The sequence below is a fragment of the Dendropsophus ebraccatus genome, chromosome 3, assembly GCF_027789765.1.
Source record: "Dendropsophus ebraccatus isolate aDenEbr1 chromosome 3, aDenEbr1.pat, whole genome shotgun sequence".
NCBI classification, from domain to species: domain Eukaryota; kingdom Metazoa; phylum Chordata; class Amphibia; order Anura; family Hylidae; genus Dendropsophus; species Dendropsophus ebraccatus.
Genome location: NC_091456.1, coordinates 12,741,450 through 12,756,945, shown reverse-complemented (window position 1 = coordinate 12,756,945; position 15,496 = coordinate 12,741,450). Strand labels below are relative to the sequence as shown.

Genomic DNA, 15,496 nt, shown 5'->3' with positions numbered 1-15,496 from the left:
TACAGCTCAGGTCTATTGATTGAATGAACTGAAGTTATAAAACCACACACAACCTAAAAGATGGATGCGGCATTATTTTTGGAAGAAAGCTGTATTTTTTTCTAATCCTGAATGATCCCTTTAAGATGATTAACAATCTAATGCAGTCCTATAACTGGTCAATGAGTAAACTGAAGTGACCACAAAGAAAAGAGCTACCCCCTCTGTGTAGACGACGGGTACACCTTATACATATAGTGCATTTGCTACGTGAATGCGGACAGTGAGGCCAATTATAAGAACAGTGCGCTATAGACAGGAACAGCTCCAAGTTGCCCCTAAAGTTTTAATAGCAAGAGGGTCTCCTAAGTGCCCCTTAGAATCAGCCTAGCAACTAGCAGGAGGCTGCTGGGGGAGCGCAGACAGGTGAGAAGCTAAATATCTGGGTCTTACAAGACTATGTATTCTTGCAGTGGAATGAAAATCCGCTGTGAGAATGGAGGGCCATAGATTTTAATACTGATCAGTATCGCAGCTCAGCCAATCACTGGCCAGGACCGCCGAGGCCAGTGATTGGCTGAGCTTCCTGTCAGCTCAGAGACTGCTCTGAAGCTACAGCCACCGTGTTGGGAGTGAAAGCGGAGGGCGGGAGAAGACCAGCAGCATGGAGAGGTAATGTATAACAGTTTATCCAAACGTTAGCCATGATTTTAGGTCCGGACCTAAACTCACGATCAACTGATAATCGTTACTTCGGCTGATCTCTAATGCTGCGTTTACACAGAACGATAATTCGCCCGATTGTACGATTAACAATTTCGAAGTAACGATTTTTTTTTAAAACGATCAGCGTTTAGATGGAACAATATACCGTATGGAAAATTCATTTTGCGATCGTTTTGTGATTGCTTAAGCCTATCTCGCACATAGGTAAAATCGGTGAACCACTGTTTATGCGGAACGATCTGCAACGACGATTTAAGAACATGTTCAAAGATCAAAATTAACGATTTCACGCTCGTAGTTTGCTGCGTTTACACGTACTATTATCGTTCAAATTCGATCATTATCGTGCAAATTCGCATGATAATCGTTCCGTGTAAACGCAGCATAAGGCTATGTTCACACTGCGTATGATTCCGGCCGCATTTCGTACGCCGCCGTACATGTGCGGCTGAAACTACTTGCGTGGGAAAAATAGACATGCGGCCGGATGCGTACGAACCGCGAACATACACCCGTAGTAGAGTTATACTTCCCTAGCTTGATTCGAAGCGATCTGAAACAGGTCATTTACTTGAAAATCTTCGCCCAGCCCCGTAAACCACACAGAACCTTTTGGAGCGAAAAATCGAGTTCAATTTGGCTGAAATAAGTTCTCCGTACGGGACCGCATGGAAATCCACGGCCGTGAGTTTCAACATTTCCGTCCTCAAACAATGATCTTGTTCATTTTTCACGGCGCCGTATACGATCCGGCCGTAAGCTCATACGTAGTGTGCACTATGCGGGCGTAGATCGTATACTTTCAAGCGAACGCATCAACCTCAAAACTACGTGCGTATATTCGCGGTTCGCACTACGGCCGGAAACATACGCACTGTGAACATAGCCTAAGGGTGCGTTTACACAGAAAAATTTATCTGACAGATGTTGGAAGCCAAAGCCAGGAATGGATTTGAAAAGAGGATAGATCCCAGTCTTTCCTTTATGACCTAATCCCTGTTTATAGTCTGTTCCTGGTTTTGGCTTCAAAGATCTGTCAGATAAATCTGTCCGTGTAAACGCACCATAATACACAGAGAGATAATCAGTCTAATTATTGCTTGGTGTAACAGGGCCCATAGACGGGCCCCTCCACATCTTAGAGGGGGTTAGCCGTCTTATGTGCTCTGGACAACCCCTTTAACTTTATAAAACACAGGTGGATAAAACAACTAATTGTGTACAATTTCATGTTTTCCTATGTACATAGAGACCCTGGTCTAGGAAAACGGTCCAGTGTGAACTAATATTACTGCTAATACAGACAGAATACTAACTGCAGCACAAAAACAGACCACTATGCATAACGGGTTACTATAAAGGGATAATATAAAAGCTCTACTTTTCTGGTACAGGGCCATACTAACCATCACAGCAATACTCTTAATATTGTTCCCTCAATGGAATAAAGTTATTAAAGAAAGTATTTTTTGGAGCCTAAAACAAGACTGAATACTAATAATAATTTGTCTCCTCCATAAACCTGCACACCACAGAATAGTGAAATGGCTTCGGGTCGTCACAAATAAGAGAAAGAGGAATTAAAAAAAAAAAAAAAAAAAAAAAAAAAAAAAAAAAAAAAAATATTCATCATTGTTATGAGCACATTATGGTGCGTCTACACATAGGGATAATACGATTGTTTAACGATTTTAAAGCAACAATTTGGTTTTTATAACGATCAGCGTTTAGACAAATAAATAGTTAGAAAAATAGTTTTTAAGATCGCTTAAACCCATCTCACACATAGGTGAATCTTTGAAATACTGTTGACACAAAGCGATCTGCGAATTTTTTAGCGAACGACCAACGATTTGAAAACACGTTAAAAGATCACAATGAACGATTTCTCGCTCGTTCGCTGTGTTTACACGAGCCGATTATCGCTCAAATGCCATCGTTATTGCAAAAATTCGAACGATAATCGTTCCGTGTAAACGCACCATAACACAACTAGTTTATTGCTGCTTGTCAAACCCTGAGAAAGATCTAAGCAGCAACAGGTGTCGTGACGGTCAGCTGCTAAATTTCCAACCGAGTCAAAATTGGAAACTAAATTTCAACGCAATCTAAGACAAGACATATGAAAAAACAACAATACGGTATAAACGCCTCTAATAAAAACAGCTATTCTACAAAGTTTAGGAAAACATAAACCACAGCTGGTACAGCACACAGAGTCATCTACCACAGAACGGTGCACTTAAGCAGAAAACACGTTAAAAAAAAAAAAAAAAAGTATAAAAACAGAACAGTAAGTACTTGCTAGTTTAAAAATATTACTCTTGACCACTATACATATATATATCTATAAAAGCACACTTTCAATCCGTTACAGATTATATACATATCGAGATTCTTAGCAGATGCAAGACTTTAGGCAGTGAGCTGCTTTGAAGAATGCACATTAAAAAAAAAAAAAAAAACTTGCCTTCCGTACATATTTATTACATCTACCTTCTTGTATCTTCACCAGGAAGAAAAAAAACTTTTCAAAGGTCATTTAGGAATAGGATTCCCAACTCAAGAAGTAACATAAAACATTTGTTTTAGTGCACCGAATTACAAGTAGAGATGATCGAACAGGGCCAATCGGCATTTGACTCCGCTCTCTTGCCGTTCCGTAGGGAAGGTGGAGACAGCCCGAGTACCACCTGGAAACCAGGAACACAGCCTATTACCTACTCGTACGAACCTGAACCCCGGCCCTGTTCGATCTTCTCTAATTACAGGGATCCAGTTTCTCCCTTCTTCCGTGGATGGATCCCATTCAAGGAATTTGGAGAAACTTTTTGTGTTCACTGTTTTTGATGGCAAAGTCCTAGTCCTGCCATATAAACATGAATGGGATCCATAAGAATTCATTTGAAGATGAAGCCCTATTATTACCTCTTCCTTTTTAGTATGTAATGGTGACATCTTCAGGCTACATCTGTATTTTACCGCTGTAAAATGACTAACTATAGACATTGTGGGCACATAGCCTCGGACTGTCAATACCATCTAAGTATGAGGCTATATTCACACGTTTTGTACATTGATTTTGACGGGGCTGTTCACACTGTGCATAGTTTTACAGGTCTGTAAAACTACTACTGACAAGCTCTAGTACGGACCATAACCAACAAAGATTGTCCTATAGAAGTCTATGGGAGCTTCTGAAATTTTTGCAGATCAGCAATTATAAATGATGAAATGTGCGTGACTTCTGTAAAAAAATTTTAAAAAAATACAGACGAGTAATCACTTTAAAGCATCCCACCTTAGTTACCCATCACCTTCTTTTCTGATCTGCAAAAAATATAGAACTACGAATGCAATACAGAGGCATTGCGGTCAATGTTTTTGTGGATTGCGGACATATATGGTCCTGAAAATCTAGTAAACGTGTGAATGCCCCCTTAGTCTTTCTGCCTAATGTCTACAAGTGTAGGCTATATGCCTGTTTCAACCATTAAAAGGGGTTGTTAACCAATTTTTTTTTTTTTCTCGTTCAAAACCAACTGGTGCCAGAAAGTGCAGAGATTTGAAATTCAGTCTTCCAGTTCTTATCAACTGCTGCATGTGCTGAAGGAAGTGGTGTATTCTCTCCAGTCTGACACAGTGCTCTCTGCCGCTACCTCTGTCCATGCCAGGAACTGTCCAGAGTAGCAGTTTTGTATAGGGATTTGCTACTGCTCTGAACAGTTCCTGACACGGACAGAGGTGGCAGCAGAGAGCACTGTGTCAGACTGGAGAGAATACACCACTTCAAGCAGCTGATATGTATTGGAAGACTTGAGGGTTTTTTTAATAAAAGTAATTTACAAATCTCTGGCACCAATTGATTTGAAAGAAGAAAAAAAATTTGGTGAACAACTCCTTTAACTGACAGCATCAGCCAGATCAGCCGTTTGTTCCTACCTAGAGAGGTCTAGAAGGGCAACTGTGAGGATGCAGAATTCCCTGCAGCTGCCGCGATGTTAAAAGGGAAGCTATCTGGCAAAAATAATTGCAAAAGTACTTAAAAACGGTGTAAGATACATTGTAAGAACGCTCCAATACACTTAGCACGGTAGATTAATCTTCAATTCTACAAATGTTTCAAATATCAGGAAATTGCTGGCTTATAATTAAAAAAAATGGTATTTATGTAAACCTGAATATTTAAGTTGGCAATTTTTTTTTTTTTTTTTTGGCCTATTGCATTGACTTATATGACAACAAAAAATCCTAAATCTGAATACATTAGAGATGGACATCACACGACCAGTGTATAAACAAGAGTGCTTTATGTACTAGAGCAGGGATGGGGAACCTTCCGCCCTCCAGCTGTTGCAAAACTACAATTCCCATCATGCCTGGACAGCCTTCGGCTGTCCAGGCATGATGGGAATTGTAGTTTTGCAACAGCTGGAGAGCCAAAGGTTCCCCATCCCTGTGCTAGAGGGAGCTGGTGTGATCTACCAAACAAGTGAGGACTACTGCTCGTTGGCTCTGTCCAGACTTTCTATCACCCTTGTCAGACGGATATTTAATAGCCTGATCTGATTGTCTAAGTGATCGATCTTGTCTTCCAGGTTGTTATTGTTATTCCTCCTCCAGTAAACGCCAACCGGCCCGGTCATAAAGTAGATGGCTACCACAAAGCAAAGAGGCAGCATGGCGTGTTCCGGCTCCCCTTCGTATTTCTGGAGGATGTAAACGCAGGACAGCGCAAAGAGGCACACTCTGACCAGCCAGAAAAAACGTCCAAAGATAACATGTAGAATGTAGAAGAAAAATCCCAGGAAAAGGGAGGCGAACCAATAAGCCAGAAGAACGGCCACTACCAGCATCAGGACACGAGTGGGGTTATTGGCCACTGATGCCGGACTGAAGTAGTGAGTGAGGTTGGAGGCTGAAAAACAAAACAAAATCCATACGTTTAATACATAGGAGGAAAGTGCAATATATAAGATCCCAACCAAAGTCACTATCATTTTTAAGGGGAACTTAAAGGGCAAAAAAATTTCAATCAACTGCTGCCAGAAAGTTATACAAGTTTGTATTTTACTTCTATTTAAAAAATCTCCAGTCTTCCAGTACTTATTGGCTGCTGTATGTCCTGCAGGAAGTGATGTATTTTTTCCTGCCACAGAGCTCCCTGCTGCCACCTCTGTCCATGTCAGGAACTGTCCAGAGCAGGAGAGGTTTTCTATGGGGATTTGCTGCTCCTCTGGACAGTTCCTGACATGGACAGAGGTGGCAGCAGAGAGCACTGTGTCAGACTGGAAAAAATACACCACTTCCTGCAGTGCATACAACAGCTGATAAGTACTGGCAGACTGGAGATTTTTATCAGCTGCTGTATGTCCTGTAGTAAGTGGTACATTCTTTCCAGTCTGACACAGTGCTCTCTGCTGCCACCTCTGTCCATGTCAGGAACAAATCTCCATAGAAAACCTCTCCTACTTCGGACAGTTCCCGACATGGACAGAGATGGCAGCAGAGAGCACTGTGTCGGACTGGAAAGAATACACCCCTTCCTGCAGGACATACAGCAGCTGATAGGCACTGGAAGGATTGAGTCTTTAAAATAAAAGCAATTTACAAATCTTTATAACTTCCTGACACTAGCTGATTTGGATTTTTTTCTCCCCCACTGGAGTACCCCTTTACGGATTGTCACACTATAGTGCTATAAAGGAACATGGAGCGTTAATAACTCATGTAAGGCAATACAAGTTATTAATAACAACCCAATGAAATCTTCACTTAGAAACATTGGTTTCCTCACTATGCAGCCGTATTTAAAACATGTTATCGCTGTTTCTAAGAAGGCCTGCTTAAAATAACCCACTTACCGTCAATCCCAAGTACGTCCAGCAGGTCTGTCCATATTCTCCATAGAGTGTCCACCAACACGTCAACGCCATACACAAACCTCTCGGTCAGCCGTGAAAAGAACTAACAAAGAACAAAAAGAAATAAGGATGTGACTATAAACGGACACAATTACTGTACATAGGCTCAATCAACCATGTACAACCATGTAGTAGTAATAATACCCATGTGACAGACTAAAACTAAAAAAAACAATTACTTTGTGCCGTCATATTTGACACACACACCCCGTTCCTGTATTGTAACACTGCGGCAGGGTGTGTATTCTTTATAGCAAAAGGTCGATAGATTATTACTGTCCAGCGGCAGCGTGTGACAGGAGAGCTGCATACATACATGGAGTATTAACCCCTTCAGGACTGGGCTATTTTTTCACCTACAGACCCACATGACCCCTTATTTTTAGCGTCACCAATTGTACTTTGCAATGACAGATGTAATTTTTCCATAAAATATGCTGCAAAACTGGGAAAGAAAACGATTTATGCGGTGATAAAAAAAGAATTTTTTTCATTTTGGGGGGGGGGGGGGGGGGGGGTTTCATGTTTACGCCATTCGTCTTATAGTAAAATTGACATGTTATCTATGTTTTGCAAGTTAGTACGATTACAACGATATGTAATTTATATGACTTTTAAATGTATTTGACGGCTTTTAAAAAATTTAATTTTTTATTTTTATTTTTTTTAAACTAAATGTGTTTAAAATTGCTCTATTCCCAGCCTTATAGCGCTTCTATCCTTTGGTCTATGGGGCGGTGTGAGGAGTCATTTTATGCGCCATGGTCTGTACTTTCTACCGGTACCTTGATTGCGTATATGCAAATTTTTATTACAATTTTTTTAAATTTGTGACAAAAATAAAAAAAATCAGCAACTTTGCACTTTGGCAAGTTTTGGTGCTTACGCCGTTTACCAAGCAAGATCAGGGATGGGATAATTTAATAGTTCGGCTGATTATACACGCGGCGATACCAAATGTATTTATTTTTATTTATAAAATGGGAAAAGGGGGTGATTTAAACTTTTGTAAGAGGAGGGGATTTTTTATGAATGAAAAAAAACGTTTTATTTTTTATACTTTAAATTTTAGTCCCCCAGGGGTATGGTATTATTACTGCAGTGATCTCTCATAGATACTTAAAGGGGAACTCCAGGTGGAGGTTATATGCAGAAGCATATAGCGTTCCTTAACCATCTAACCCAGTTTTGAAACTACCAAAAATCCATTTGCTTTGGGGGGGTTTTGTTCTGTTTTGTGTTTCTGGACTTCCTGGTTGAGCATTTGTACTTAGTACTACAGGTTCCAGAATGCAATGCTTTCCCTCAGCTGTTCATCACAGTCCCCCACCCAAATCTGTTTCAGAACATCTAGGCTGTGTTCACACATTGCAGTTTCATTACACTGAATTATTTGCATTACTTTATCGTTTCATTGTGTGTGTCCCCCCCCCTCCACACACACACACTGTATTTTTTTAACTGTAATGCAGATATTGGAGTAAAAGTAAAGAACTTTTTTGCATTAAATTTTCTTTTTTTCTTTTATGCAATCTTTGTCTCCTAAGGGGGGAGAGCAGAAGGAGCAGGAGACAATGTGAATTGGCACAGGGGCCATTTTTCTTCACTTCCTGGATTTCTATCACCTACCAGTGTGGCAGAACCGTACAGATATGGTAATACATTGTATAGACACATCTATATAACTTTTAATGCACTTTTAATAGAAAAAAAAGTTTTTCTTATCTGAAGTTCCCCTTTAATACAGCACTGATCAATAAGATTAGTGCTGTATTACTCTGTTCCAGGGCAGATCTACAGAGTCGGGATCAACGTCAGTGTGACAGTGGGCCCAGGCCCGGTAAGCATCATAAAGAGGAGATCCCCCCCACTAAACACCAGGGATGGGGGGCACAGGACAGGAAATGCAGCTGTCAATTCTGCAGCAAGCGATGTATATATCCCTTGCTGCAGGATCGTCAAGCTATGTAAAAGGCTTGTAAAGCGAGCAACAATTTATCAGAATGGCACTCACTCACACTGCGCATTGGGCCGTGTAATAAGGCCCTTAGGATAACGGGGCAGAAACCTGATGGGCAAAATAAATTTAAAAACAATCTACATGGCCTCTTGGTATTGCAAGTTCTTTTCCTGCAAAATCCTGCAGCCATTATTAACAGAACCTATGGCCACATGATTTGGCAGGAAAACCTTGCAAAACTAGGCGGCCATTGCCAAATAGAGAACAGTGCCAAACAGCTTGTCTATGTGGTTTTTAACGGTATCATGGCCGCCCAGCTTCAGCACTGAGAGTCTAGCCTAATACTATAAAACACCGTGTATGAGTACAAATATATTTCATTCAGCTACATGTACATTTAGCTGAAGCAGAAACTAACAATCACTCTTAAAAAACCAAACCACAGGAAACGTTCTCGAGGTTCTGTAAAATAAGCAAACTGTGGTCACATTTATAGATGTAGAAGACACGTACTTCTGCTTCTGTATGGTCAGGTTAACCATCTCCTATAAACCCTTGGAATTCCAAATGTAAATCTGAAATAACCAGAGATGGTGGCCTGATGTGCTGGGTTTGTATGGTGCAAAGAGAGCAGAAAGGAAAGAAACAGCAGCAACCAAAGGGATACACTAAGGGTGGTATTACACGGGCCGATGGGGGCCCGATAATACCTGTAAACGAACAGCGATCTGCTAGATCGTTGCTCATTTACTTGGCCTATTACACGGCCCGATAATTGTTAAACAAGGGCTGCATGGACATCATTACCGATGTCCTTGCAGCCTTTGTTTAAACTGTATACATACCTAATCCATGGTCCAGGGTTCCTCTTCTTCTTAACTTCTCCCTGGGTCCGCGCACTTCAGCTTCACAGCGGCTTGTCTCTGCTGACAGGCCACTCGGCCAATCACTGGCTGCGGCGGATCCGGCCTGTGATTGGCCGAGGGGCCTGTCAGCTGACACAGGCCGCTGAGAAGCCGGCGCCCGACGATTATAGGTCTGAACTTATATCAACGATCAGCTGATGACAACGATCATCGGCTGATCGGTGTCTTTAGTACACGGAACGATAATCGGCCGAATCGGGACGATTATCGTTCCGTGTAATAGTACCCTAAGTAGTGAGCTGTTAAAAGCTAAAGATGTTGGTGGGGATCACAGGGCAGCACGTGGGCACACTGATACTTATTGCCCTAAGCTTTATTGATGGCGAAACATGCAGCACTTAAGGTCCTATTCCACGGCCCGATCTATGTAAACGAGCGCCGATCTGCTTGATCGCCGCTCATTTACTGGGCCTATTCCACAGCCCTGAAGATGGTTAAGCGAGGGCTGCAGGGACATCATTACCGATGTCCTTGCAGCCCTTGCATCATACATTACCTGGCAGGACTTCTCCTCCGCTCAGTCTTCCTCCCCGGGTCCCGCGGCGCAGCATCAGCTTCAGTGCAGCCTGACTGAGCTGTCAGATCGCTCAGCCAATCAATGGCCGGGACCGCCGCGGCCAGTGATTGGCTAAGTGGTCAGACAGCTTAGTCAGGTCACACCGAAGCTGATGCTGCGTGTCAGGACCCGGGGAGGAATATGGAGCGGAGGAGAAGTCCTGCCAGGTAATGTATGATGCTGCTTCTCAAATCGTTGGTCGCCTGCCCCGCACCACTATTCCACCGTAGCGATGCGCTGATCGCTTTCTCTATTCCACTGAGCGATAATCAGCCGCATCGGGCTGATTATCTCTCCCGTGGAATAGGCCCCTTAGTCTATTCTCATTATTAAAAGGTCTTAGCAGAGATGGGGGGGGGGGGGGGGGAGAGGGCATCTGCCGAGACATTCAACTTTCTGATTTTCCATGTAGATTTTTACTCTTAAAGAGGATGTACCACCCGGCACATCCTCTTTAACCTGAACCCACTGATCAAACGTTTTTCGGACCGCCGCCCGGTTCCCGTGCACGGAGCCCTTCGATCCAACGGTACCGGCCGGTGCTGAAGCACTGGAGGTCTGTCGGCCTGCCCCCAGTGGAAGGGAATGCCTTCCCCTGTATGACGCGGCTCACTTAGAATGAATGGAGCCGCATCATACAGGGGAGGGAATTCCCTCCCACTGGGGGAGGGCCGACAGACCTCCAGTGCTTCAGCACTGGCCGGTACAGCTGGATCGAACGGCGCCATGCACGGGAACCGGGCGGCGGTCCGAAAAACCGACCGCGGCACCGGTTTCCCCGTGCTGGTGCCGATCGATCCGTGGGTTCAGGTAAAAGAGGATGTACCGGGTGGTACATCCTCTTTAAGGCCCTAATACATAGAACGTTTATTGGCCATTACGGCCGATATTCGTAACGTGTAATAGAAGGCAACGATCAGCTGATGTTAAAAGACAAATGACAATATTCTAATATAGTAACAGCGGACCGGCACCAACCAACCACAGGTAACAGCCAACATTAACCAGTAATCCAGCGGATGTAATACGGGGTGCTCTCCCAGAGAGATGCAGTATATGCAAAACGGGAGATTCTAAATGAAGAAGAGTATAAGGAGGCACTCACCGTTAAAGCTTTCTTTATTCATTCGATCTATTAAAACCGTACAGAGTGTGCAGTAGTAGGCGGGGACACTGCTCAGTTTTACACTGGAAGCTATTGAGCAGCGTCCCCGCCGACTCCTACACACACTGTACGGTTTTAATGGAATCGAATGAATAAAGAAATTTTAATGGTGAGTGCCTCCTTATACTCTTCTTCATTTGGAGACAATGATAGAAGCGATCTGCTGCCGTCGCTCAGTGGAATAGGAGCGGCGGCTGCAGACCACTGCTATCTTCTATGGGCTGCCCAGACCATCTAGCGATCACCCCGGCGGCCCCTCCTGCACTTACCAGCTCGCTGTAATAACTCCAGCAGCGAGCAGGGAACGAGGAGCAAACTTCCCGCGGACTCAGTAGCTTGCCCCCTATGGGACGGGTGGAAATTCAAGTGGGTGCGAGCGGCAAAATCCACAGGAAGTTTTTCACGCAGATTCCGTAGTGCGAACATACCCTAAGGGAGTAAAATGCCACAGTTTGCAAAAAAAAAAAAAAAAGCCACCCTGTTGACATGCTGCATTTTGAAAAAACTGCCACAGAGCAAATTTCCCAAATTTTAAAGCAGTATGAAGCCTAATGCCTCAGATTTTTCAGCAGTTTATGATGAGGATTAGGTCCACACAAGTCTAATCCATATCCTGGCAACCTGACTCGGCTTTTGCATATAAAAGTGTTATAGATCACAGTTCACCTAATTTCAACTCTAAATACGAGACATTCTACTGAAAAATGATTGTGGGGGTGGATAAAAAGTGTGCAACTTTTATCTTAGGCTGGGTTCACACTACGTTTTTGCAGTCCGTTTAAAAAAAAAAAAAAAAAAAGGATGCATTTGTGTGCATCCGTTTTGACCCATTTTTACATTGACTTCCATTATAAAAAAAATTAATCCGTTTTTTTTTTTTTTTAACGGACACAAAAATAAGGTCAACTACGTTTTTGAGCACGTTAAAGAAAACGGATCTGTTTTGATCCTTTTTTTTTATAGCTGAAGTCAATTGAAAAAAGGATCAAAACGAATGCACACAATTTTTTGCAAAAACGGATTGAAAAAACGTAGTGTGAACCCAGGCTTAGACTGGACAGTCTACAAATCCACCAGATTCTGTTACACTGTATAATTCTAGTTTTCACCATTTTTGACCCCCTAAAGTTGGGAGGGGAAACCTTCAGCCCTCCAGCAGCTACAATTCCCATCATGCCTGGACAGTCAAAGCGAAGCATGATGGGAACTATAGTTTTGCAACAGCTGGAGGGTTGTTAGTCCTTTTACTAAGGGTACAAACACACACAGCGTATATGCAGCAGATACGATGCTGTGTTCAGTTATCTAGATCTAATCTGCTGCGTTATCTGCTGCGTATCGCAGCAGTAAATACGCAGCGTATATGCCGTGTGTTTGTACCCTAAGGGGTTAAAAAATAGACATAACACATCGGAGTAAAGGCTATATTACACAGCACGATTTCCCCTTGTCTGACTCTTAGATTTTGCCACATTCGCCTGCGCAAATTTGTCATATATTTTTGCAAAACTCAAATTTTTTGGTCTAGTTTCTTAAAAAAAAATAAAAAATAAAAAATGTGGTGAATAAACTTAATTATTCCCACAAGGTAATGAAGTTTTAGAGCGGAACTGATGCACTTCCCCATTTATAGTAACACTATTACTGAGAAGTGACCACAGTCATAGACAACTACAGATAAGGCCGCAGAGCGCCATGCTGCCTCTAAAGTAATGTCACAATATTCACAGAGTGGGGGAGGGGGAAATAGCATCCTTACTGACATGGTATTAACCCTTTGAGGACCAGGCCCAAAATGACCCAGTGGACCGCGCAAATTTTGATCTTTGCGCTTTGGTTTTTCCCTCCTCCCCTTCTAAGAGCTCCAGCACTCTCAGTTTTCTATCTACAGGGCCATGTAATAGCTTATTTGTTACAGGAATAGTTGTACTGTGTAATGGCGTCTTCCATTCTACCATAACATGTATGACGGAATTCCAAATATATTATTTATGAAGATATAAATAGGTGAAATCGTAAAAAAGAATGCAATATGGTAACATTTGGGGGGTTCCTGTGTCTACGTAATGCACTATATGGTAAAAGCGACATGATACCATTATTCTATAGGTCAGTCTGAACACAACCATATGCAGGTTACACAGATTCTCTAATGTTATATATTATATAAGATCGGACGTTTTGATCACTTATAAAAAAATTTTTCTATATAATGTAACATTAAATCGGTAATCCGTGCACTTGTTTCCCTCTTTTCGTGTACGCCGTTCACCAATCACAATGACGCTTGTTATACTTTAATAGATCCGACAATTACGCACGCTACGGTATATTATATGTTTTTGGTTTTTTTTATATGTTTTATTTATATAATGGGAAAGGGGGGGGGGGGGGGGAGGTTTTTTTTTTTACATTTTAAGTTCCTTTGGGGGACTTGTACATACATTACTTTTATTATCAGTGTGATAGGCGATCTGCTCATTGAGCCTGCCTGTTCAGGCTCAGTGACCAGAGCGCCAATCGGACCACACGGAGGCAGGTGAGAGACCTCCGGTGGTCCGTTTTAACGATCGGGACCCCCGTAGTCACATTGCGGGGGTTCCGATCGGTAAGTGACAGGAGACTCCCCCTGTCCCTTACACTTAAAAGCCGTGGCAGCGTTTAAGGAGTTAATGTCACGCTGCAGCGCGTCATTAACGGTGAGGTGCCGGCTGCTCATTGCAGCCGGCCCCCACCTGCTATGAAGCGCGCTCTGCTCGGAGTGCGCTTCATAGCACAGGACGTACCGGTACATCCAGGGTCGTCTAGGGCAGTGATTTTCAACCTTTTTTGAGCCTCGGCACACTTTTTATACTTAAAAAATCCCGGGGCACACCACCAACCAAAATGGCACAAAATGACACTAAAACAGTACATATTATACATATAGTTAATTATAGATTCTAAATGTATTTATACTCACTCATTGTGAAACCTGGGCCTGTGCTTCTCTCCACCATACTTCTCCCCCATGCTTCTCTCCTGTGCTTCTCTCCACCATACTTCTCCCCCATGCTTCTCTCCTGTGCTTCTCTCCACCATACTTCTCCCCTAATTCTCTCCTGTGCTTCTCTCCACCATACTTCTCCCCTACTTCTCTCCTGTGCTTCTCTCCACCATACTTCTCCCCTAATTCTCTCCTGTGCTTCTCTCCACCATACTTCTCCCCTACTTCTCTCCTGTGCTTCTCTCCCCCCTGCTTCTCCCCCCTGCTTCTCTCCTGTGCTTCTCTCCACCATACTTCTCCCCCCTGCTTCTCTCCTGTGCTTCTCTCCACCATACTTCTCCCCCCTGCTTCTCTCCACCATACTTCTCCCCCCTGCTTCTCTCCTGTGCTTCTCTCCACCATACTTCTCCCCCATGCTTCTCTCCTGTGCTTCTCTCCACCATACTTCTCCCCCCTGCTTCTCTCCTGTGCTTCTCTCCCCTACTTCTCTCCTGTGCTTCTCTCCACCATACTTCTCCCCCCTGCTTCTCTCCACCCTGCTTCTCTCCGCTGTTTCTCTCCCCCATCCCCATGTTTCTCTCCCCCCTGCTTCTCTACCGTTTCTCCCCCATCCCCAGGTTTCTCTCCCCCATTGTTTTCTCCTGTTTCACAGGGGCACCATAGTTTGGGGAACTTTCCCCGCGGCACACCCGACCATGTGTCGCGGCACACTGGTTGAAAATCACTGGTCTAGGGGTTAAAGGGGCACTCAAGCTAATTTTTTTTTTCTTTCAAATCCACTGGTGTCACAAAGTTATACAGATTTGACAATTACTTCAATTTAAAAATCTCCAGTCTTCCCGTACTTATCAGCTACTGTATGTCCTGCAAGAAGTGGTTGTTTTTTCCAGTCTGACAGTGCTCTCTGCTGCCATCTCTGGCCGAGACAGGAAGTGTATTTAAAACAAAGGAGCTAGGGCTCAATCTGGAGATAGTAAGGGGTGTGGAGGTTAGAGCCCCACAATCTCTTACTTGTCTCCTATCCTTTTAATGGAAGATCCCCTTTAAGGCTGCATCTAACTTCTGCAGCCACCACTAATCAAATGCTGCACCTGAACATTTTTATAGATTGACTAAACATGACCACTTTCACTTCATTTCCATTAGCTAGGATGGGGCCAAACTTGCCCTCATCTAACTCTGTCGCCAAAAATTCGAATATACTTCCCCTTAAAATCTGGCCGCCACCATTGTTGTGAATATGGACTTTATGTTACTAAAAGTCCCCGCTGAAA

The 15,496-nt window shown here is 43.2% G+C and overlaps 1 protein-coding gene across 1 annotated transcript in view; it reads right to left on the bottom strand.

Annotated features, from left to right (window-relative positions):
- Positions 1-5,158: 5,158 nt before the first annotated feature.
- The window catches only part of BRI3BP (BRI3 binding protein), a 13,073-nt gene continuing 2,735 nt past the window's right edge, over positions 5,159-15,496 (bottom strand). The window contains exons 2-3 of the mRNA XM_069960961.1: positions 6,570-6,672; positions 5,159-5,623 (exon numbers count right to left, since the gene is read on the bottom strand). Coding sequence (XP_069817062.1) covers positions 5,205-5,623; positions 6,570-6,672 — 522 coding nt within the window. The 3' untranslated portion in view covers positions 5,159-5,204. The remainder of the gene's footprint in view (positions 5,624-6,569; positions 6,673-15,496) is intronic.